Below are 26364 nucleotides of genomic sequence, written 5' to 3' on the forward strand. Positions count from 1 at the left end.
ATCCACTAGGACGTCAGAGAAATATCAGAGATCGCAGTCAGTAATCTGGGTATTTATATAGTCACCCATTCCTTAGGTGTGGTGTTTCAGAATCACCAATCCATCAGTCAACAAAATAGTTTCAGTGGTAACTGCCACTTTCATCCAGGTGGTAACTGCCACCTTCACGGCAGTCCTGGATGAAGGTGGCAGTTACCTCCAAAACAGTGTGCAGTGCACATAGGGTGTGGGCGAGCGTGTGTCCAGAACGAAGCTCTGTTGGGTGCCCTCCAGTGGCCGGCGGTGGCACCACAGAGGTGACTATATTGAGTAAATCTGCATCTCACTCTACACTGTCCCTATCATTCCCTACCACCCCACTCTCTCCCCAGTCCCAATCTACTCCAACCCCTACACCCCTCTCTCCCCAGATCCTATCTGCTCCAACCCTCCCGCCCTCTCTCTTTCTCCCCCAGTTCCTACACCACTCTCCACCCCCCCCCCCCCCCCTTCAGTCCCTATCTGCTACCCCCTCTCTCCGTATGCAAGATAAAACAGTCAGATCAGTATTATTTATATTAGCAGCAGCAGGTTAGAAGGCTCTAATATCTTCCTGCAGTATCACTTTCAGCTGTGAGTCATTTGGTTCATGTGGCGGCCTCTAGTGGCCATATGTGCACATAACAGGTGAGGAGCAGCCTTAGCCTTTTATTATATAGGATTGAGATATTACCTCAAAATTCAAGGTTTATATTACAGTTATTGGTTAAAATCACTAATTTAACAAATTTGTCCAGTGTTTTGGAGCAAATGGTCTATTGTCATTTGCTCCTATCCATTACCAGATTTTCATTCCAACCAGCCAAATCTGGCAGATGATCTGCCAGATAAGTGTATCGTATATGCCCAGCTTTAGTCACAATGCAATGCAGCTAGGATGAACCAGGAGACACTGCTGTTTAATTTGATAGGCAAAACTTATCTGTGTGTGTATATTTGTGTGCGACTGAGGGGGTGAGACGTATGAAGCAGTTATAAGAAAGGAGAAGTTTGCCAGTGGAGAAGTTGCCTATGGCAACCAATCAGCTGCTAATTAATATTTTAAAAAACATCCACTTTGAACATCTATTTTGATAAATGTTGTTAACTCAACGCAAATTGGTTGCCATGGTCAACTTCTCCACTGGCTCATTTCTCCACTCTTTTTACTGCTTCAACCATCTACCCAGAGTGTATAGGAGATTCCGTTACCGGTGGAATGGCCCATTACAGAAAACAAACCATAACAAATATGATCACATATCTCTGGAGCCAACATAACTTTTTTTTTTAATGTAGGACACAGTTCGCTTTCTTCACACTTCCCTATTTTATGAATATGAGGCAGATATTTTTTTGAAAACAATCACTTTGTAATGATCAGTAAGAGGGCCATGGCCTGGTTGCTTGGCTACCAGCACGCAGCAAACTGCTAAAACACTGCAAGAGTGCTGCAAATACTTAGGATGTGACTCACTCTTCATGGGGGTCTCCCTCCCCCGTCATCAGATTATTAGTCATTGCTTGAAATGCTGGATAGCAAGCAGCATATTTATATACAGACAGAACTCTCCAAGCTTGTATCAGCCAGGAACGTCACATGCGCACTTAGGGCCTAATTCAGCATTGATCGCAAATAGCAAAATCTCTCTCTAATAGGCAAAACCATGTGCACTGCAGGGGGGGGAGGGGGGGGGCAGATATAACATGTGCAGAGAGAGTTAGATTTGGGTGTGGTGTGTTCAAACACAAATCTAAATTGCAGTGTAAAAATAAAGCAGCCTGTATTTATCCTGCATAGAAACAAAATAACCCACCCAAATCTAAAGGGGGGTACTCACGGAGCGATATTCTAAGCAATCTGACTAGATTGCTTAGAATTTCAGCATTATCGCTCCGTGTGTGCCCCCTACAGCGATAGCGATGCGCAGGCCCGCACATCGCTATCGCTGCTGCTAGATTGACCTGCATGCAGGCCAATCTAGCGGGTCGCTCACTTCACCCGCTGGGTGAAGTGAGCGGCCCCCCGTCTCCCCCCGCACGCTCAGCACACATCGCGCTGTGCTGAGCGGCGGGAGAGATGTGTGCTGAGCGGTTCGCTCAGCACACATCTCTCCTCCATCGGCCCGTCTATATGGGCCTTAACTCTCTGCACGTTACATTTGCCCCACCTGCACTGCACATGGTTTTGCCCATTAGAGAAAGATTATTATTTTTTGCGATCCATGCTGAATCAGGCCCTAATAGTACCAAAATCCACACTAAAATCAAGGAAAATTATTAATGTACCCATTGCTAACGGAAACGATATTGCATGCACCAGGAATCTGTAAGATCACCAGCAGTTGTACTTAACTGAATATTGTACCAAAAATGTCATGAGGCATGAAGCACAAGGCCTTGTGCCTCCATCACATCACATCACTTGTTTTGGCAATATTAAATATTGTATTCTCCTGAATATAGCTGCTGGCCACTGTGTGTATGTAATGGAGTTTGGATCTTACATTATGGGAGCATTTCAGAGCTGGAAGCAAATCGGCCGAAACTGCAGCAGCATTGCAAATGTGGAGAAAAATGTGTATGTTACCGCTCTGCACCTATCCATATGATTGGTCTCATAGCAGTCATCAGTGCGCACCTGACACCAGCCCTACCTATGGTGTGAATGCACAACAGCCCGTAATTCTGGGACACACTCTTGATAAAAGTTACCTACATATGAATACCTCAGTACCACCCTGCTATGCCCCAATCGGCTGCAAGTGACTTCTAAACAGAGAATTTGAAGGCAGATCAGAACCACTTGGCCCATCTAGTCTGCCCCATTTTTAACCTTATTGTAACCTCAAAACCTTAGTTCAGTGGTTCTCAAACTTTGTGCCTAGGTATCCTGGGGTGCCTCAGAACACTTGCAGGGGTGCCCCGTGTTGGTGGTCCAGGACTAAACCAAATTATTTAATATGCCTAGTTGTGCAGTGAAAAAAAATCTGATACTCTCAGGCGTCAGGACTGAAAAAAGTTTTGGGAACCACTGGCTTAGTTCTTTGTAAGGATATCCTTATATCTATCCCAAGCACGTGTAAACTGCTCTACTGTATTAGCTTCCAACACCTGTGATGGTAGGCTACTCCACTTGTCCACTACCCTATCTGTGAAGCTAGATTTTCTCATATTACCCTTGAACTTCCCTCCCTTGCAGTGCATGTCCTGGTGTTCTATTATTATTCTTCCTTTGAAGAATGTCTCCCCCCTGTCTCTTGTTAAAACCTTTTATGTATTTGAAAGTTTCTACCACATCCCCCCCCCCCCCTCCTTTTTCTGTGACAAACTCTACATATTAAGATATTTTAGTCTTTCCAGGTAAGTTTTGTGATGTAGGACATGCACCATTTTAGTTGCCGTTCTTTGTACAGTCTCTAATGTATTTATATAATTCTGGAGATGCGGCCTCCAAAACTGCACACAGTATTCTAGATAAGGCCATACCCATACCTCCTAACTGTCCCGATTTTCGCGGGACAGTCCCGGTTTTTGGAGACCGTCCCACCCGCGGGCCGCAGTGTCCCGCAGTGGGGGGGCAGTCGGGAGGCTCCTGTCATCGCTGCCCTGCTTAGCAGAGCAGCGGTGAATAGACGCTGTGCGCGTGCGCACAGCGCCTATTCACTTGAGACAGGAGGAGAGGGGGCATGCCAGCAGCTCACGGAGCGCTGGGCATGCCCCCTCAGTGACCAAAACGGGGGCGTGGCTTGCGATTGTGGGTCCTCCGTGAAGCCACGTCCCCCTTTTCAATAAGTCACGCCCCTTTTCGCCGCGCGTGCATCCCTCTTTCAATATTTAGAAAGTTGGGAGGTATGCATACCAATGACCTATATATACCGTGCCATTATTAAATCTTTCTGCTGCTGATTCCTCTCCCTATGCAACCATCTGACTTGCCTTCCTCACTGCTTTTGTTACATTGCTAACCTGCCTTTAAGTCACCTGAAATAGTGACTCCTAGATCCCATTCAGAGTCCGTAGTTTCCAATATAGTGCTGTTAATACTGTATCTAGCCTTTGGGGTTTTGAGACCCAAGTGCATTTTTTGCCATTAAACTGTAGTTGCCACGCTCTAGCCCATAGGTCTGCAAACTCGGTCCTCATTACCCAACACAGTGCAAGTTTTGCAGGTCTCCTCACAGAATCACAAGTGAAATAATTAACTCCTCCTGCGGACCTTTTAAAATGTGTCTGTGAGTAATTAATACACCTGTGCACCTGCTGGGTTACCTGCAAAACATGCACTGTGTGGGGTAATGAGGACAGAGTTTGCAGACCTATGCTCTAGCCCAGGGGTTCTCAAACTCGGTCCTCAGGACCCCACACAGTGCATGTTTTGCTGGTAAGCCAGCAGGTGCACAGGTGTATTAATTACTCACTGACACATTTTAAAAGGGCCACAGGTGAAGCTAATAATTTAACTTGCAATTCTGTAAGGAAACCTGCAAAACATGCACTGTGTGGGGTCCTGAGGACAGAGTTTGAGAACCTGTGCTCTAGCCCATTCCTCTAATCTGCCTACAGATGGAGCAATGGTAATCGTGGCTCTGTCTGTGCCTGGACGTGCCCTCCTAAGCGTTACCATTGCATCGTCTGTGCTGCTCACACGTATGTGACACGCACGCGCTCCATTCACTACAATGGGAGCGTCTCTGTCCACTCCTGTAGTGGGGCTAAGCGCCGGATCGCCTAGTCCCGCCGGGAGTGCACGTTTGCTAGATGAGTGCAGCTCCCTCTGTAGATCATCAATCATTTGATTTACCCCTCCTGGTCTGTCTAGCCTTAGTGTCATTTGAAAAAAGGTATACTTTGCCTGCAATACCATTTGCAACGTCACCAATAAAGTTGCATAGCATTCGGAGTGGCCAGTAAAAGCACACGCTCAGCTCCGGGGGTGTAGTACTGGTGACCGGCGGTCTCCTGACCGCCGGTCACCTTACCGACGCCGGGATCCCGGCGGGGAGGGGCGAGTGCAGCAAGCCCCTTGCGGGCTCGCCACGCTGCGGGCTCGGTTGCAACCTGCGGTCGCCACGGGTTCTATTCCCACTCTATGGGTGTCGTGGACACCCACGAGTGGAAATAGTCCCTGTTGGACGGCATGCCGACCATCGGGATAGTGAGCCGTCGGACTCACGGAGGAGGTCATGTGACTGTCGGTCAGCTGACCGGCGGTCACATGAATACCACCCAGCTCCGGAGCATGCTCAGTACAAACATCAGTTGTAAGATGGCAGGGCTGGCAGAAACATTGCGATGCATAGTGTGATGAGATTTCTGCTTCTAAAGGGCACATCAGCAATGGAAATTTATCGCCAACTTGTTGACGTGTACAGTGATAACATCATGTCACGGTTACAGGTTTGGTGCATTGTCTGTGGTGGGTGTGCTTGGCCAGCTTGACCGCTGCTCATCTTGAACATCTGTCCTGCTGTTATCAAAGGCAGAGCACCAAACCCAAACCTGTTTCTGTGACGTTATCACCGTACACCTCGAAAAGTTGGCGATGAATTTCCGCTGCTGATATGCCCTATAGAAGCCGAAATCTGATCACTCTACACACTATGTTTGGCCATGTTTCCATGCCATCTTACAATGGATGTCGGGACAGTATGACTGATATGAGGCACAGCCTAATAGTCGTGAGGGGAAGCAGTGGTCTACTTGCTTTGGCCTGGCAGGGAAGTATAATGAAATAGAGAACATTACACATGTGAGGTCTTGTTACCTTACTTATTGAACCACTCTCACACAGATCGTAAATATCAATCAATGCAAACCATTCGGCATTCCAAAAGGTTTAGCAATATTCATTTTATTGTATGTTTGCCCATTTTCAGGGTCATATCCTGTAGGTATAGGCACAGCACATTCAAAAACAAAACAAACCAGAAACTGAAGACTTAAACAATCATTACTTGTTATTATAAATCCATGTTGCAGGGTTGTATTAAATAGTGCATTCTCTATAAGGACCCTTCAGGTCAGGCTGCCATAAGAATACACTCACATGTTCAACTAAAAAGGGCTCTATAGGTTCTACCAGTATGCAATAAGTCAAGCTCACTATGTGGGCTATGGGAACTTATTATAACGACTACCCAGCTGCCTTATTAGAAGAAATGATTTGTATTGGATGTTCCACTGCAATAAGTGTCTGATGCAGAATACCCCTTTCACACCGCACAAAAAACCCGGTATAGTCACGGGTCAGTGTGCGGTGTAAAAGCGCAATGTTGGAAATGCCGTGTCGCCTGACCCGGTAATTCAACCCGGGAATAAAGCAGTGTTATACCCGGGTTGAATATCGGGTCAATGGCAGCGTAAACGGGCTCCTGGGTCGATGCGACCCAGGACCCGTTCACTACAACAGGGAGAGGCGGCGCGGAGATGATCTCATCTCCCAGTGACACCTCTGCTGCCGGCTCCGCCCCCCGCTGCTATGGCAACCTACCCGGCATATTGCCGAGTCAGGGAAGCCAGCAGCAGTGTCCAATGCCGGATCCCACCCGGGAAGGACCCATTTCCAATTCCTGGGTGGGATCCGGCATTGGCAGTGTGAAAGGGATGGAAAATTTTATATGACACTTGTCCTTCTTTGGTGTAAATATACAAAGACATAACGTTCACTACATCATACATTGTAAACTATTTATAGAAGTGGAGTTTGACCCATATACGTGGGAAAAAGCTGACAATTCTCATTTGACACATGCTAACAAAAGAACAAAATAGTCAGAATATCGCCCAATCCTTCTGGATATTCAATATCTGAAAAGGAAAGAATGTATGTACCTGTGCACTGTAATGGCTTGCACACAATAACAATATACCTGGTTAATGGGACCACAACCTCAAACATGTTCTTCACTAATATGGGCAGCACAGTTGGTGTAGTGGTTAGCATTAAATCTCACAGCACCGAGGCCTTGGCTTCAATTCGCACCAAGGCCCTATTTGTGTGGCGATTGTTAGGTCTACATCAGTTTGCAAGGGTTTGAAGCAAATTCCTCCAAAATCCAAACGCATACTGGTAGGTGGATTCAGAGAAAATAAAACTAGCCCTAGTGTATATGCGAGTGTACATGTGGTAGGGAACCACAGACTGCAATCTCCACTGCAGCAGGGACTGATGTGAATGACCATGGGGGTCATTCCAAGATGATCGCAGCAGGACATTTTTTAGCAGTTGGGCAAAACCATGTGCATTGCAGGGGGGCAGATATAACATTTGCAGAGAGAGTTAGATTTGGGTGGGTTATTTTGCTTCTGTGCAGGGTAAATACTGGCTGCTTTACTTTTACACTGCAATTTAGATTGCAGATTTAACTCACCACACCCAAATCTATCTCTCTCTGCACATGTTATATCTGTCTTTCCTGCAGTGCACATGGTTTTGCCCAATTGCTATCAAAAATCCTGCTGCGATCAACTTGGAATTACCCCCCATGCTCTATAAAGTGCTGTGAATATGTGTGAGCTTACTAAATAGAGAAGTGTTCCCTTCTCTTTCTGACCCTGAGACAGTGGATTTACTAATGTACATGTACTGCCCATGTAAACTTAAAGAGGGGATCTCACTGAATTTGCACGACACCCACTGTACTTTACAGCATAGGGTAGCGACCACTTCTGAGTGAATCGGGGTGTGAAGCTGCTGGGCAGAGGGTACGAGACGGGCTGTTGTGTAAACACCGTGGCAACCGCAATTCGCACCCTTCGCTAGCAACTGAATTCCCCCCAATGGGCCATTTGTATAGAATATGGGGTTGTGCTTTGTTATGTTGACATTCATAAAGTCCACAATCATAAAGTTGAGATGAGAATAAGCTTAGCACGTCAACAGTGACCATGTCAACATTCATCATATCTACACAGATGACATGTCAACATGATAGTATGTTGGCAAAACATCCATGGTCGCCAATCAGTTACTTACTCTTCCAGGCGGTACCCCCTACCCTTTAGCCTCCACCTACTGCCTAACCCTAATACCCCACTACCACCCCATAGCCTAACCTTAACCTTCCCCTAACCCTCCTGGCAGCGCCTAATCCTATGTGTCAGCAAACTGAGACTGATGACATTGTGGGCATGTTGACATTCTAAGGATACTGAAATATGCCAACATTGTGAATGTCAGTCTGACAGGACCCAGAATTTGGTTACCCATGGAAATGACCATAGTTGCAGCACTCATCTCGCTGACGATCACCCCTCTAATACAGAATGACAGATACATCATAACATGTAACATTGCCTCTCTGCTCTCAGCCATGAACACATGCAGGGATCAACAACAGTCAGAGGGTAGGGACACATTCATTTTCATTTATGTATTTGGAAATCAAAGTTTAATCCACTTATGATTACCAAATGGATCTTAATATTTGTTTTAAGCAATTACGATGATTTGTATTGCAAATAGAGACTCCCTTTATTTGTATCTAGCAAGGGGGAACGTATAGGCTAGACCTACATCTAGGTTATCCCAATGGGCTAATTTAGGAAGCTGCATCTGCCACCCCTTTGCCCGCTCGGTTCTATTTTTCAGCCTTTCTGGGCCTGCAACACCCTTTACAATGTTACAAATAAGCAATGGCACTGGGCCACCCTCCAAACTATTATACAATACTGTGAAAGGATTACATAACTTCCATTAGACTGACAAAACTCTGTAAGAAGGTGAAGGGATTATCAGGGAGAGGCATCAAACAATGGCAACTGCACTGACTGGTGAGATCCACAGTCATACTAGTTGATCAGAAAGGCGATTCTCCAGAAAGGGAACATAAAGTCCCGTGCATCACATGCATTTACACTTAATTTCCTTTTAAACTGTTAAGAAACTGTTGTTATATGAACACTTAATTGCTTAGTAGCAATGCCTTACCCTATAAAGCAAAACCCACTTAAATCTTGGTATTTTGGAGCAGTAGGTCATTTGAATTAGTGTAGCTGTCCCGTGCATCATGGGGAATTGCCCAGAACGAACACTAAGAACAAAGGGGGTCATTCCGACCCGATCGCTCGCTGCAGTTTATCGCAGCGCAGCGATCGGGTCAGAACTGTGCATGCGCCGGAGCCGCAGTGCGCCGACGCATGGAAGATGGCCAAAAGCCGTCGTTGCCTAGCGAACGCCTCTGAGGCAGAGGCGGTCGCTGGGCGGGAGGGGGCTGGACGGCGGCGTTAAGCTGCCATTTAGGGGGCGCGATCCGGCCAACGCAGGCGGCTGTGTGACGTCACACGCAGCCGCTGCGACCCGGGGCAGTGAAGAGGTTCTCCCGGCCAGCCACAGGAGCTGTGCTGGCCGAGAGTAACTCCTGAAATGCAAAAGCACTGACATGCGGGGCGGACTAGCCCTGTGCTGGGCGTCCCCCCACATGTCTGAGTGCCTGATCGTAGCTGTGCTAAATTTAGCACAGCTACGATCACCTCGGAATGACCCCCAAAGTCCCATATGGCCACAAACAGCATTGCTGAGGTTGCCTAAAGCAGATAGTTGTCATCCTCTGAAAGTATTTACAAGCAAACCTAATAATAATCCAATTCATCAGATTATTATCATGTCAGTGGGGATGGGGATGTAGTCATGTTACCAGCGATCAGCATGCCGATGCCGGGTTCCCGACCGCCAGAATGCCGGCAGGGGGCCCAGGACTATTCCCACTCGTGGGTGTCCACGATACCCATAGAGTGGGAATAGATCCTGTGGCGAGCACAGCGAGCCTACAAGGGGCTTCATTGCGCTTGCCCCCCTGCCGGCATTCTGCCGGACGGGATCCTGGCATCCGTATGCTGACCGCCGGTAACCCAACCTAAAGTATAGACTGTAAAGCTACTGTAGGTACACATCTGACATAGTAGAGGAACGATCTAAGTTTTGGGGGGGTGAAACAATGCAGAGGACATACGATGTTCTGCATACACACTACAATGTTATCATTCCTACAAGAGAACTACAGTTTCCTATAGGTGGTTGAGGTGATGTTATTTTACATGCAGTTTGTGAAACAATGGGCTTATTCAGGTTTGTTAGCAAACAAAAAAAAGTTAACAATTGGGCAAAACCATGTTGCACTGCAGGTGGGGCAGATGTAACATGAGCACAGAATTAGATTTGGGTGGGGTGTGTTCAAACTGAAATCTAACTAGCAGTACAGAAATTAAGCAGCCAGTACTTACCTTGCACAAAAACAATATAACCCACCCAAATCTAACTCTCTCTGCACATATTACATCTGCCCCACCTGGAGTGCAACATGGTTTTGCCCAATTGATAACTTTTTTGGTTTGAAAACAAACCTGAATGAGAACCCCTTTTCCACTAGCTAAAAAAAGACGTGTAAATGTACGGGGGCACGCATTTACCTGTGTTTTTTTGCTAGTGGAAAAGGGTCACTCTGCAAAAACCCAGATCAAGTGACCCGGGAATCCTACCTGGGTAGGACACGGGAATGATCCGGGTTGGGTTGTAGTGTAAACGGAAGCCGTGTCGATGCGACACGACTCCCGTTTACACTGTATGGAAGGGCGGCGCTGGGAGATCGTGATCTCCCAGCGCCGCCCCTGACGCGTCACCAACTCGGCAATATGCCGGGTTGGGCGAGTGCAGTGGGAAAGGGGGCTCTGATACGGGTCGCACCCGAGTAGCTCCCGTGTCAGGCTCCCGGCTGCAACCCGCATCAGTAGTGGAAGAGGGGTATAACCCCCAATGTCTGTACACACTGCATCTGCTGCATGACATCTGCACATCAGTTTGTAGCCTCTAGGGTGGCCAATCTTGAAATCGGGATTGGCGGGATCCCAGGATTTTGGCCTAAAATCGGAGCTACCAATCCTGGAATTTCAGGAGTGGCCTTCATCTTGTTTTCTGTCTTCAATTCTGTGCAGCGTTGAGCATCTTCTGCAGGCTCAGACGCTGGCTGGCTTTCCCTACCTCCGTCTGTGTGCACTGCGTCAGAGGACATGTTGCTCAGCCCGACGCTTGCCACACGCAGCAAGTGGACCCGCCCAACCACACTCACAGAGAACGGTAATTTATTGTGCGGCCTGGCCTGAGTGGGGCAGTGTGTTCATTTAATTTTACCACCATCAACTCAATCTCGGGTGTCTCCTGGGAATCCTGGGATTGATTGTGCGGCCTGGCCTGAGTGGGGCAGTGTGTTCATTTAATTTTACCACCATCAACTCAATTTTGGGTGTCTCCTGGGAATCCTGGGATTGATCGTTTTTCAATCCCGAACCCTGGGATTGAAAAAAAACAGGGTGGGATTGGCGTCAATAGTAGCCTCCTATGTTCTGAATTGTTTTAAACTGTAAGTTTCAGGCACTTTATTTATTGCCATGTTTGCCCAGAATCTGTATACGTATTTTGTAAGACGCTGTGGACCCATTATGGTGACCTTTCAATAAAGGATAATAATAACATTAATATCCCACTGAATGTGGGCAGCATTACTAGCACCATCATAAACAAAAGGTAAAACCATTTGAAGATATTGTTATACATTTGGCCCTTAATATTTTCATTACAGAAATACAAAGTGGAAAATTACAAAAATATAATTGTCGTAACTGTAAATTAAAAAGCAAACAATTCATACAGACTCACCTGAGGGGTTGCTACAAAAGCAGTAAGGTAAAAAGGCCGATGAGGGAGAGATGTATGCTGAGCGAACACATCTCTCCCTCCGCTCAGCACAGCGCGGTGTGTGCTGAGCATGCGTGGGGAGACCGGGGGGCGCTCATTTCACCCAGCACCAGCGATAGCAAGGCGCGGGGCTGCGCATCGCTATCGCTGTAGGGGGTACACACGGAGCGATCATGCTTAACATCTAAGCAATCTAATGCACAAAATGGTAAGCTGCTCAATCAGATAGTGATGTCACTCAGGTGCTAAAAGGGAGGGGTAATTCTGTGTAGGAAAAAACAATGTGTTCCCTAATGCACACAGAGTAATATTTTTCACTCGGTGTGCATTAGGGAACACATTGTTTTTTCCTATCTAAGCAATCTAGTCAGATTGCTTAGATTATCGCTCCGTGAGTCCCCCACTTTGCTATTATTTTTCACTTTATCAAACCATGAGCCAGATGTATTAAGCCTGGAGAAGGGATAAAGAAGTGATAAACCAGTGATATGCGCAAGGTGATAAACACACCAGCCAATCATTATAGATTTGAAAAATTACAGTTAGTAGCTGATTGGCTGGTGCGTTATCACCTGTACTTATCACTTCTTTATCCCTTCTACAGGCTTAATACATCTGCCCCGAGTGATAAAACAATAGTTTTTTTTTGGTATATAGTTGTGTGGAACTGTAAAAGAGCAATTCCAACCAAAAGTGCACGTGGGTCACAAAAAAAAACAAAAAAAACAATTGGAATATAAAAAAAATATGAATTTCCCAGTGCATCAGTCATAGTCTATAGTAGTTAAAAATGGGTTGGTAACAGGGTGTCACATGACATGCCGCCATTTTGTCTTATTTCAGTAATGGCTACTAGGCATTGGGCAGATCTGCACTGATTGTGACCACTGATTATCTATTGCTATTTTCTGGGGGGGGGGAGGTAAGAAACTTGGATTATTGTAGTTTATAACAAAAGTTGAGGACATGTACTGTCAGAAATTATATGTTGATAATCAGTGTTTTAGGTGGTTTTATGTTAGTGAAAGAGTTAAAACAAAGATAATGAGATATGGTACCCATCTGAAAACATTGTTAGAAAGGTAAATGATGCTGTACCAGTTTAATATATTTCCTGATTAATATATTTGATGGTTACATCCGTGACAATTTTTGGGTTACGTCCATTACACATACACTCCATTAAATATTGTCAAGGTAATAAGAATTACTTTCCTGAAAATTGTACTAAAACAATGTGTGGTTTATGCTTTATTGCTAAAAAGTATGGAATAAATATCTGTTGTAGTTTCAGAGAAATCAGACATGTATTTTATGTCAGAAATTACCATGTCCTATCCTGGTTACATCCGTTACATGTACACAATGTATTTATTTACAGCAGACGACAATGGTGAGGCTTGTTCACACTTCACATTTTTATTCACCAGTGGTAGATACAATTGTGGTAAAATTTGCTTCTTTGTGTGCATTTTAAAATTTGAAGCAATCCAGATGTTTATCACAAAACCAACATTGTATCTGAAAAATACATCCGTTACTTTGGAATTGCCCAACACAGTTTGGCGCGCCGGCTACCTTTTACAAATGCTGGCTTTGAACCCAGATTCGGATTTGTACTCAAACCCGATGGTTCACGTACAAAATCGATGGCGGGGGAACTGCACATGCATAGAACCCATTCTGCGCATGTGCAGAATGCGTCCTGCATGATCAATCGCGGTCTCCCCTTAGCTGCAGCATGACTGACATGCCACAGTGTTTTTTTTTCTTGTTGGGTTTTTTTTTTTGGGGGGGGGGTTGAGCAGGCATGGCAAACAATGGATGCGATGGTTGTCTGATGCAGTATTATCCGATTTAGCACTCAGATTGCAGATGCTGGCAGGAGGTGTCAGTTTTTGGTTGGGTATGTGTGACCACCGGTCACCATACCTACATCGGGATCCTTGCTTTGAGATGCCCGGCAGGGGGGAGGGGCGGGGGGGGGGGGGGGGGGGGGCGAGCGTAACGAAGCCCATTGCGGGCTCGGTGCACAGGTTCTATTCCTAATCTATGGGTGTCGTAGACACCCACGAGTGGGAATACTCGGGATTGTTAGGGGGCAGGATCCCAGTGTCTGTATTATTTGTTGCATGGCATTGCACAGCTGCTTCCCTGTGGCTGGGCACTATCAATCATATTGGTATCAGGTCCTCAGTCCACAGATGAGTTACAGCCATTAGGGCTTTGGAGAGTTGAAAGAGTCTTTTATTTGTGCATATTGTAATAATATTTCCTGCAAGTGCTTCCATCCATAGGTAGATATGGTGGCTTTTGTGCGTACGTCTCCTTACACTTACAGAAACACCCCGCAGAGAGGCTGAACGGAGGATGAAAGGTGAGAAAAGGTACAAATGCAGCTCTGGTAGACTACAAAAAAAAAAAAAAAAAAAACACACCTGTCAGGAGACATATAACTTGTGGTGGCTCAATCTCTAACACAAGATATTCACAAGGATGATCACCAGCTGCTTCTGAGGAGGGACAAGATGAACTCGGCCAATGATAGCATTACTATTTTGCTCCTGCTGTGATCTATTTGCTTTATTTCATATGTGTAATTGGTCTCTGGCAGCAAAGGAGATTCCATTTTCATTTAAAAAAAGGTTTGCAATTAATTTATTTAAATAGTAATTAGTACTTTTATTTTGTAATTGCATCTGTATTTAATTGTATATTACATGGTAAATGTGACTTATTTATTAACAACATTGTGTCTTATGTACAACTGAATTAAAGCACTGCGGGCCCGATTTATTAAAGATTGCAAATGCAAAGCTGCTGGAAACAGTGGAAGGTGTATACCACCTCCTCCCTGCCTACCACCTCCACCTCTCCGATGAACATCGCAACCATCGGTCATGATGTTCCTCTGCGACGGCAGGCTGAATAAGCTTCAGCTTTCTCAGCCTTGCCGTCGCACGGAGGCTTGCAGGGCCAAGGAAATTGAATCTTGCGACACTGTCCTTGGCCTCGCCACTCCCAGAAAACGGGGACGACACGCTCCTGTATTTCTTAACGCCAGCCGCCCCCCTTTCCCGTGAACGCCTCTGCCTGTCACTCATGCAGAGGCATACACATCTGCGCCACGATTGCAGGACCCATTCTGCACATGCGTTGCGCAGGACTTAAACATCAGCTAAATGCAGTAATGATTGCTTTTGCAATGCTTACTGAATTAGCCCCTATGTTGTGTAGAAACTGGATACTTTAATTTAACATTTTCTATCACACAGTCATGCCACAACTACTGGCATAAACCAGGTGCATATACCACCGGCTTTTACTGGCGTCAGTCTGAAGCCTACCACTGTTCTCTCTTGGCATAAAACAGGTATAAATGCTACCGTTTTTAGGTATGGAAGCAACGCTCTGCAAACTGCATAAAATAAATATTTATTCGGACACATGTGGCATCGGTGTTTTTTGCCCAGTGTAAAATTATACATCAGCCCCCCTGTACGCTGGCAATGTATATATTAAAAAGCAATAACAGTAAAAGTGACAGCATTATGTCAAATACTACAGTACATATCTAACTGATCATGTCCAATACACAACCTACAACCCAAACTCAACAGCTGCGGCCATTAATAGCATAGATGTATAGTCTTCCACGATATTAAGAGAAGATACACAGTAATTATATACCTGAATTGAATAAGAGTTACTGTATAACTGGTAAACACCTCAAAGCTTGCCCCAGGGCTTAGCAACCATCTAACATAAGAAAATGTTACTTGTGTCGTCTTTTCAGACTGCTGAATTCTTGTCACTAAATTGCTTTACATTCCTAGAATACCAGCTTGTTATCAAAGTCCTAATGAATTGTAGAAGGACACATAAGAGGGGCCTGTATGAGCGCATGTACTTCAGACAAGCCGAAACTGGAAAAATATATATGTTTCTCCAGCAACCAGAAATAGCTTGGTCTTCTCTGTGTCACCAAGTAGAAAGTAGACCGAATACTTTCATGTTCAGCATTGGAACCTGTGTTCTGAGTGACCCACTAACAGTCTGCTATAACCCTGACATGTATAGATCACTCACCAAGGATTATAATAACTACATATACACTATTATATGAAGTATTATAGCGAATGAAAATGCCCCATTTATTACCACTTATCTTCCAGAAATTGCATCAGTGGGCAATTATATTTTTTATCCGTATTAACTAAAGTGAATGCTAGAGTTTCTAGTCAGATCCTTTTATTGTACTGAATGCATTAATGTACAGCACTGTGCAAAATATGCTGCAAAACAAGAATGCTTTCAAAAATAGAAGTGTTAATAGTTGCAGAACTTCAATAACAGAAAAATAATAACTTTTGGCCGAAGGTTAGTAATTCCAGGGTAAAACAGATCTTGCAGAAGTACAGTGCTCTAGAGCGGTAGAGGAGTGATCTGTCAGAACTTCAGCCAATAAGAATCCAGAAAAGTTTAACAAAACACTAAAATGTATTGGTCTACAGCTGGGAAATAAAGTTCAAAGGTCAATCACTCCAAATTGCCAACAGTTGTCCTACCTGTGTTTTTTTTATTTCGGATTTTTTTAGTGTCATGAAAGCTCTTTTAATAAGAGTCACAAAAGGGAAATTCTAACCCAAGTGCACAATTTCTCTTTTTATTTTTTTTTTAAATGAAAAAGAGAACAACTGCATTTTCCACTTAGCACAAATTGAATCTGCCATATTAATTGCTTTAGTTAGGTGACCTCAGTAACCAAATTATTAATATAATATGGTAGAGAGAATTTTAAAACAATATGCTTGGCGCATACAGTACTGTGCAAAAGTTTTAGGCAGGTGTGGAAAAAATGCTGCAAAAGTAAAGGTGCATACACACAGTGCAATGTTGGCTTACGATTTTGACTATATAGACAAAATTATAAAAAAAGTTAGCACATATCGCACCATGTGAATACAGCTTGCGATACCGATGCGCGGCCCCGTGGGGTCGGTACTGCAATTAAATTTTTTTTTAAAAGACTGCAGGCAAGGCAATTTTGACTATTTTGTATACAATATAATTTCTTGTATAGTCAAAATTGTATATAGTCAAAATCGCAAGTAAATATAGTCAATATCGGTGGTTCTGGGCTCTGGGGAGCTCAAGAGAAATCGCAGCTTCAAAATTGTCACTTAGTCAAAATCTCACCGTGTGTATGCACTTTCAAAAATAGTAGTTTTAATAGATTATTTTTATCAATTAACAAAATGCAAAGTGAATGAACAGAAGAGAAATCTAAATCAAATCAATATTTGGTGTGACCACCCTTTGTCTTCAAAACAGCACTAACTCATCTAGGTACACTTGCACACAGTTTTTGAAGGAACTCGGCAGGTACTGTAGGTTGGTCAAAACATCTTTGACAGATTTGATACTGTTGAGATCAGGGCTCTGTGGTGGCCATATCATCACTTCCAGGACTCCTTGTTCTTTACACTGAATGACATCGGCAGGTACTTATCCATCATGCAAAACCATCAGGGGGGCATCTGATTGGCTTTAAATTTATTCTGCAAGGCAACGACCCCAAACATACAGCCAATATTGATTTGATTTAGATTTCTGTTCATTCACTTTGCATTTTTCGTTAATTGATAAAATTAAAACTATTAACACTTTTGAAAGCATTCTTACTTTGCAGCATTTTTTCCACACCCGCCTAAAACTTTTGCACAGTACTGTATGCACCAAGCATATTGTTTTCAAATTCTCTCTACCATATTATATTAATAATTTTTTCATTGAGACCACCTAACTAAAGCAATTGATATGGCAGATTCAATTTGTGCTAAGTGGAGAATGCAGTGGTTTTCGCTATTTTTTCGTAAATAAAAATAAGAAAAAATGGAAAGAGAAATTGTACACTTACATTTGGGTTAAAATTTCCCTTTTGTGACGCTTATTAAGAGAACATTCATGAAACAAACAAAAAAACACAGGTAGGACATCTGGTGGCAATTTAGAGCGATTGACCGTTGAACTTTATTTCCCTGTTATAGACAAATGCATGTACCGTTTTGTTAGACATTTCTGAATTCTTATTGGCAGAAGTGCTGACATGACCACAACCAATCAACACAATATTCCTGAATTGGCAGATCACTCCTCTACCACTCTAGAGCACTGTACTTCTGCAAGATCAATGGTGTTGTACTCAGGAATTATTAACCTCCCACCAAAAGTTATTATTTTTCTGTAAGTGATGTTCTGCAACTTTTCTCTAACACCACCTCTTCAGTCACTTATACTGGCTACTTGGGTTGCTGGCTCAAACTATTAACACAAGAATAAAGCAAAAGTTTAGACAATTCCTACTATGTCCCAAGAATGTTGCTGCCCTAGTCTGAAAGAGATAAACATTTTACGATGCCTTCCAATGACTGCAGATGTTTAAGGGAGAAACCTTGTAGAGAGAAGCAACATTTGCTAAAATTGGGTGTAAACTGTAATGGTTCTACCCACATCACAAAGTCAAATGAACGGATAATCAACACTCCACCTTTATATATTCCAGAAAATACAAATGTAGAACTACGGAGCAACCTGCAAAAGCAGACTATGGAAGATTGTATTATTGGAACTTTGCCCTTCTGCAAAGTGTCCCGTTTTGCCACATAACTATATTCAAGAAACATATTGCATGGATATCACGCATCTGTATTTTGCAGGCACAACTTTTAAAATGAGGCTAAAATGTACTGTTTTCTTTCTTTCTTTCTTTTTTCTCCTCTGCTTACTACAATTTACCCATACATGTACTTAGTGAAGAGTAGGTGTCAAACATGGCAGACAAGACCTTTGGGGAACCACAGCTAGACATATACATCTAGTGTCCACTTTTTTGGGCAAACCTGTTCAGTAATGCAGATATCTAAGCATCCAATCATGTGGCAAAAACTCAGTGCATAAAAGCATGCAGATATGGTCAACAGGTTCAGTTGTTGTTCAGACCAACATCAAAACGGGGAAGAAATGTACTGTAATCTAAGTGACTTTGACTATAGAATGATTGTTGGTGTCAGACAGGATGATCTGAAGCTCTCAAACAACTCATCTCCTGGGATTTCCCCATAGCAGTCTCTGGAGTAAGCATCAGTCGGTCTGCAAAAACTGCTTGTGAATGAAAAATGTCAGAGGAGAATGGCCAATTCAAGCAAACAGGAAGGCAATGGTAATTCAAATAGTGATGCTTTACAGCAGTGATATCTAGAGGAGCATCTCTGTACACACAGCACATTAAACCTTAAAGTGGATGGGCTACAGCAGCAGAAGACCACCACATCGAGTTATACTAATGGATAGTTGAAGATCGGAGGAAAAAAAAAAAAAAAAAAAGTCTCCTGGTCTGAGGAATCCCAATTACTGACGTGACATGCAGACATGAGGGTCATAATTTGTTATAAATGGCATGAATCCACAGATCCATCCTGTTTTGGGTCAAAGATCCAGGCTGCAGGTGTATTGGTGCAGGGAATGTTTTTTTGGAATACACTGGACCATTTAATAACAACTGAGCATGGTTTAACTGCCACAACCTCATCAAGTATTTCTGCTGGCCAAGCTCATGCCTTGTTGGCCACCATCTGACCATCATCTAATGGCAACTACCTGCAGGATAATGGGAATGCTACAGTGGACAAGTCATCACAAACTGATTCCACAAACATGACAATGAGTTCACTGTACTCCAATGGCCTCCACAACAGATCTCAATCCAATACAGCACCTTTGGGATGTGGTAAAACAGGAGATTTGCAGAATGAACGTGCAGTCGAGAGATCTGCAGTGACTGTGAGCCATGACGTGTCACCATGAACCAGAATCTCTATGGAATGTCTCCAGACATGACAGAATGTCGTTGCTGAATCCATGCCATTTGAAATTCAGGCTGCTCTAGGGGTAGATTAAAAAGGTGGACTTCATAAAGTAGCCAGTAAGAGTGTAAGTGTGTGTGTGTGTATATATATATATACCGTATTTGCCGGCGTATAAGACGACTGGGCGTATAAGACGACCCCCCAACATTTCCACTCAAAACATAGAGTTTGTTATGTACTCGCCATATAAGACTACCCCTGCCGTCTCCCTGTCACTAGCAGCTGTCTGGTCCGCCCTTGAATCCATATTATGGATACCTGTAGTACCAGTATTAACCCACCACATAAAGTTGTAAGCCCCCCTCACCTGCAGCTTCCCTGCAGTGCTGCCGCTGTCCCCCCTGCCTAAGCCGCTGTCCCCCCCCCCTTCTTATGCATACCTTGATACTCCAAATCTCTTATACTGTAAGAGACATGTCAGTGCTGCCGCTGTCCTCCCTGCCTAACCGCCTGTCACTGCTGAATGTCGGCTCCTGCTCAGTGACATGAGCCGGGTGCTGCACTGTAACAATACGTGCAGCACCTGGCTCCTGTCCCTGTGTAGGAGCCGGACTTTACACAGCTTCACCCGCCGGCAGCGCCGTACACTCACCGTACACTCACACAGGTGAGATAGAGGCACTTCACGGGGGAAGTAGGGGGGGCAGCCAACATCATCTTCTTAACCCCCTGGATTGCTGAAAACGGGGGTCCGCCCGTGAGGCCACGCCCCCGTATGCTAGGCCACGCCCCTGTTTCACGACTTCCCGCACCGGGTGTATAAGACGACCCCCCGCCTGGAGGCATGTTTTTCAGGGGGAAAAAGTCGTCTTATACGCCGGCAAATACGGTATGTGTGTATATATATATATATATATATATATATATATATATATATATATATATATATATATATATATATATATATATATATAATGTATTTATTATTATTTATTGTCCCATCTGTGGGACCATAACGACAGAGACAGGACAGACCAAGAGGGGAGAACCTTGTAGCACCAACACAGTGCAAGTATAGCCGGGCAGGTAGCAAGCCCGCATACATCGGGTCTAAATCTAGCAAATACATTTTACACACACACACACACACAATATATTTCTATTTTTCTACAGGTCCAGAGCCAGTGCCTGCCTTAAGGGAGTATTTCTAATAACATCAAAATATATGCACAAAATACAATGATTCGCTTCCTGTTTTTCCACGATTCTTATTTCCTCTCTGATTATTAACATATTTTAATCTAAGCAGCAGCTCCAGGAAATAGAGAGATATAACACGACACTGTAGATAGTCAGGGAATAAACAGGAAACCCCCCTTCCATAAACACAAGCAGACATCTTTCCTACATGCGTGTATCTAATTCTAGTTATCCTGTAAATCTCGCGGAATGCTGGGGACAGAAATTACTTGTATCGGTTTGTATCATTTCCCGGCCTGTTTTTTCCCCCCCTGCAGCTCCTTATCCATAGGAGGATGGAGGAGGGGAAACAGGGAGCTGAGCAGATGTCTTGGGAAGGGCAGGCAAGCAGGCAGTGTGCGCAGACTCCCAGCACTGGGGATAATGCCACATCTTCTGAACACACTGCAATGAGTATTGCAGCACTGAGCTGGCTTATTCCAAGAGGGGCCAAGGATGAGCGCATGGGACACGAGGAACACGATGCATACCCCATTTTACTCATCTAGAAAGCAGACACTTGGCGATCCCCCTCTATTCATCATAATATCTTTTTAACAAAGTAGTTTTCATACATGGCTTCTTCCCACCAAAGCACTGCAATAAATATATTGCAAATCTGGCACATCCATGTTTTTCCATGACAAGCCATTCGTGCAACATCATCAGGAATGTGTTAACCATTTGACTGCTGACATGGCTTACTACACAGCCCTGTACAGCAGGAATATATGGGCCAGAAGTCTTTTAGATGCTCGTACAGATATCATTTATACATTGACAAAAACCACAGTACTTATACAATGACATGGGGGTGTACTGTACCAGAATGGCAGCAATGTGGAATATGTGCAGTACTGGTGTGAAGGGCAAGTGTGTTGGGTGTGAGATCTGGGACAGAGATCAGCCTGCAGTGCGGAGTCTCACTGTACATACAATAGAGGACACATTATGGCACAATGAGTGATATATACAGTAGGCCAGTATGATGTGGGAGGAGGGAGGTTATGGCTATTACTCTGTCACAGTGAAAGTTGTCTGGAAACTGGCAGGAAGATAATATTAACGCTAGTGGGCGCAGGCAGCAACAATGAGTCACTACTGAGAGGAGCAGTGTTGGCAGAATTAGTGGGCAATGCAGAATCTCGGTGGCAGTGGGACACTGCCAAGGTATGATTTATGGGTGGCTGCATGGATGGCAATAACCGTGCTAATAAGGCCTGTGGCAGCATTAGAGTGAGAATTAACAATCCAGAAGACAAAGGGGAGGTGCACGCGGATGTCAGTGAAGCTGGCAGTGTGTGGGTGACAAAGCCAGTATTAGCAGGTGTCAGTATGAGCAGTGGCGAAAATGCCAGTGTAGCGGTCTGAAAACCACCATTGTGGCTCATAAGGAAAGTGGCGAGCTCTAACCAGGAGGTTGCCAGTCTGTGCAGCGCTGTCACAGTGAGGACGACAAGGAGATGTCCATTAGCTGGATGCAGTGGTAAATAGATAGGAGAGTGACAGATGCTGGTATGTGCAGTCCCATGTGGATGGCAAATGCCACAGATAGCATTTCCTGTCCCCTGTAGACAGTGAGTGCCAGAGATGCCACTATGTGCTGCCCCTTGTGGATGGGGTAGCCAGGGATGCCATTATATGCAGCGCTCTGTGGTTGGTGGTGTCAGAGTGATGCCCATTTGTGCTGAGCCATGTCAATGGGTGTAGGTGCCAGTGATGCCAGTATGTACAGCGCCCAGTGTATGATGCCAGTGTGCCTAGCCCCCTGTGGATGGTATTGCCAGTATGTACAGCCCCAAGTGTAGGATACCAGTGTGTGTAGCCCCCAGAGTAGGATGCGAGTGTGTGGCCCTCTGTGGATGGGGATGCCAGTCTGTGCCATTGGTGGTGATGCAAGTGGTGCCAGTCTGTGCTGTGTATGTCGGTGCCAGTGATGCCAGTCTGTGCTGTGGGTGGTGATGCCAGTCTGTGCTGTGTATGTCGGTGCCAGTGATGCCAGTCTGTGCTGTGCATGGTGGTGCCCACAATGCCAGTCTGTGCTGTGTATGGCGGTGCCATTGATGCCAGTCTGTGCATGGTCATGCCCGCAATGCCAGTCTGTGCTGTGTATGGCGGTGCCAGTGATGCCAGTCTGTGCATGGTCGTGCCCACAATGCCAGTCTGTGCTGTGTATGGCGGTGTCAGTGATGCCAGTCTGTGCTGTGCATGGTGGTGCCCACGATGTCAGTCTGTGCTGTACATGGTGGTGCCAGTGATGCCAGTCTGTGCTGTGTATGGCGGTGCCAGTGATGCCAGTCTGTGCTGTACATGGTGGTGCCCACGATGCCAGTCTGTGCTGTGTATGGCGGTGCCAGTGATGCCAGTCTGTGCATGGTCGTGCCCACAATGCCAGTCTGTGCTGTGTATGGCGGTGTCAGTGATGCCAGTCTGTGCTGTGCATGGTGGTGCCCACGATGCCAGTCTGTGCTGTACATGGTGGTGCCAGTGATGCCAGTCTGTGCTATGTATGGCGGTGTCAGTGATGCCAGGCTGTGCATGGTGGTGCCCACGATGCCAGTCTGTGCTGTGTATGGCGGTGCCAGTTATGCCAGTCTGTGCTGTACATGGTGGTGCCCACGATGCCAGTCTGTGCTGTGTATGGCGGTGCCAGTGATGCCAGTCTGTGCAGTACATGGTGGTGCCCACAATGCCAGTCCGTGCAGTGTGCCCGCTGCTCTCTCACCTCCTTCAGCTGCTCCAGCTCCTGCCGGACGGTCTCGTACTCCAGCTCCAGCTCATCGTACTGCTGCTTCAGCTGCTGCTTCTCATCCAGGACCACCAGTCCGTACTCGGCGGCTTGGATCTTCTCCCGGGTGGTCTCCCCCAGCTCTTGGAACAGCCGCTTAATCTCCGTCCTCAGCCAGTCCGACCCGGAGTGCATGACCAGCCTGTCATACTCGTCCTCCTCCATCAGCAGGGCCATCCCTGGGCGGGGTGCAGGGCTCTTCTCTTCTGTCATCCAAATCTTCGAGGTGTGCCCCCTGCACCCCGGCTCTCAGCAGCAGCGAGACCCCCGCATCCTGCGCCCTGTGCTCGCCGCCGCCGCCGACACTGGCAGGAATGCAGCGAGCCGAGCCCTGCTTCTTACAGGGATATGAAGCGGGGAGCGTCTGACAATTACACGGAAACAAACCCGCTGCGGGAGGGAGAGGAGCGATAGGGAGAGGTGGCTTGAGGCTAAGACACTTTGCTAACGTTCCCTAAGTGTAGTACGGGCAGTGCACATGCGCAGTAGCGACCCAGCGCTGGAAAGGGGCCACATTTATTATAGGCAGTCCTGGCAGGACATGACATGGTCTGCAGGAGAAGAAAGCTGCAGCATTTACTCTGTCCTGCTGAGATGTGGGGAACGTGTTAGGGTCTGTGTGTGAGAGAGAGAGGTCTTTCCCACAGCCTGGGCGTGAGCTGCATCAGTAAACACGCTTCACGGCTATTGTTTTGCGGCAATAACAGAAATAAATCAACCTGTCACCAATTTTTACAGCTGTGACCATTATCATTGGCACTTATGCCAACCCCATGTTAGCTGTGGGAGATGCGTCTGATTTGGCATCCAGAATGCATGCGCACAACTTAACCCTCCATCAGGCGCACCTCTGGGACTCCCGGGTTCAGGCGCAGCGCGCCTGACAGGCGCCTGTTAGAAAATCGTCATTTGTACCTAATTAACTCAATTCTAACGCTCTTAGGGGGTACTTTGAGACCTGATCGCTCGCTAGCATTTTTTGCAGCGCTGCGATCAGGTCAGAACTGCGCATGCGTTTGCATCGCAATTCGCAGGCATGTCGCACGGGTACAAAGCAGATTGTTGCTGTGCAATGGGTTTTACGAAGAATCCATTCGCACAGCCGATCGCAAGGAGATTGACAGGAAGAAGGCGTTTGTGGGTGTCAACTGACCATTTTCAGGAAGTGGTTGGAAAAACGCAGGTGTGTCCAAGCGTTTGCAGGGCGGGTGTCTGACGTCAATTTCCGGCCCCGGACAGGCTGAAGTGATTGCAGCGGCTGAGTCAGTTCTGAGCAACTCAGAAACTGCACAAGATCTTTTGGTACATGCGATCACACACTTGCACAGCTAAAATGGGCATCGACTATGCGAACGCAGGACTGCAAAAAACAGCTAGTGAGCGACCAGGTCTGAATTAGTGATCAGTGACCTTCATTAGGACGTACAAAAGGAGAAATTGTAGGTTTTACGGGTCATTTCAGCAGAAAATCTGAAGAAAAAAAGAGAAAACACAAACATGAGTATAAGTTTGAGCGCAGTGTGCCTGAGAGGCCACCCTGGACAGACCTACATATTTCCGCAAAATATCCACAACCTTTCTAATTTTCATTCATAAAATGAGCAAAATGAACAATTAATAGATGAAAATAAAAGGGAAAACGAACCTTAAAAAGTCGGAGGAGTTTGGGTGAAGTGTGCCTGAGAGGCCAGGAGGGTCACTACTGCACTCCCTGCAGGTGGCGGGAAAACTGACTAGGGGGGTTTTGAACAGCACCTAGAGATAGGAAAGGTACTAGGAGGGACAGGCTCCTGCGCCCCGTGGGGCGGAGAGGGGAGTGAAAACAGCTTTGCGGCGCCTGTCAGGCCAGCTGCGCCTGACTGAGTGTTAAAATAGTAAGGCCAGGTATACGTCAGGACGATATGTTCACAGATGCTCCGCCAGCCAACGGGATGACGTATCGTGCCACCCATACACACTGCACGATGTAGTGGTACGACAGCGTGGTACGACGGCACGAGGTACCATGCCATGCTGCATTCGGCACTGGCAGCATGGCATCCAACACCAGATCTGATTGAAATTGCAGCACGGCCACCCAGAACATATTATTATTATACTTTATATGGCGCCACAAGGATTCCGCAATGCCCAATTACAGAGTACATAAACAAATAATAAAAACAGGAAAACCATGTATGACCCTAAAACCTGGACTGTTAGTGTGCCTTAAGGACCGTGGTTGGGAATGCCTGGTGTATGACCTGTGGGAGCGCTCAGTCGAGCATACACACTGTACAACCTGGCTGATATGTTGTTCAGATTTGGCCAGAAATTACATATCGTGTCATGCTGTATGAGCGATATCATCAGTGTTTGCCCTTGATCTTCCGGGCAAACGACATAGTGCATACACACCGAACGATATCGCTTACGATATCGTTCAGTGTTGTCATCCTGCCACAAACCCAAACATGCAAGTTCTGACGATAGCCTCGTATTGACCTGCATGTTCGGACAATAGGCGATATTGTTCGTACACACAGGACGATTATCGTAGTGATGTGTCGTTATCGTTCAAAAATCGTCCGGTGTGTATGGGGCTTAACTCTAGATTTCTGCCCAAAGTCAGTTCTCTTGTGTGCATTCATACTGTAGCTGACCAAGTAAAGCCCATTTAGGGGGAAATTTACTAAGCTCCCGATTTTGACCGAGATGCCGTTTTTTCATCAAAGTGTCATCTCGGTAATTTACTAAACACTAATCACGGCAGAGATGAG

General features: G+C 45.6%; 1 protein-coding gene across 3 annotated transcripts in view; it reads right to left on the reverse strand.

The window, feature by feature from the left end:
* Positions 1 to 23971, reverse strand: part of BICD2 (BICD cargo adaptor 2) — a 183272-nt gene extending 159301 nt beyond the window's left edge. For 2 of the 3 annotated variants that reach the window (XM_063940804.1, XM_063940803.1), the window contains exon 1: positions 23543 to 23970. In XM_063940804.1, the coding sequence (XP_063796874.1) occupies positions 23543 to 23818 (276 nt within the window). In that variant the 5' untranslated portion in view covers positions 23819 to 23970. Of the gene's footprint in view, positions 1 to 23542 lie in introns of all 3 variants that reach the window. The other variant, XM_063940802.1, reaches the window with a different exon arrangement.
* Between the last annotated feature and the right edge of the window lie 2393 nt (positions 23972 to 26364).

The sequence above is a fragment of the Pseudophryne corroboree genome, chromosome 9, assembly GCF_028390025.1.
Source record: "Pseudophryne corroboree isolate aPseCor3 chromosome 9, aPseCor3.hap2, whole genome shotgun sequence".
Classification (NCBI taxonomy): domain Eukaryota; kingdom Metazoa; phylum Chordata; class Amphibia; order Anura; family Myobatrachidae; genus Pseudophryne; species Pseudophryne corroboree.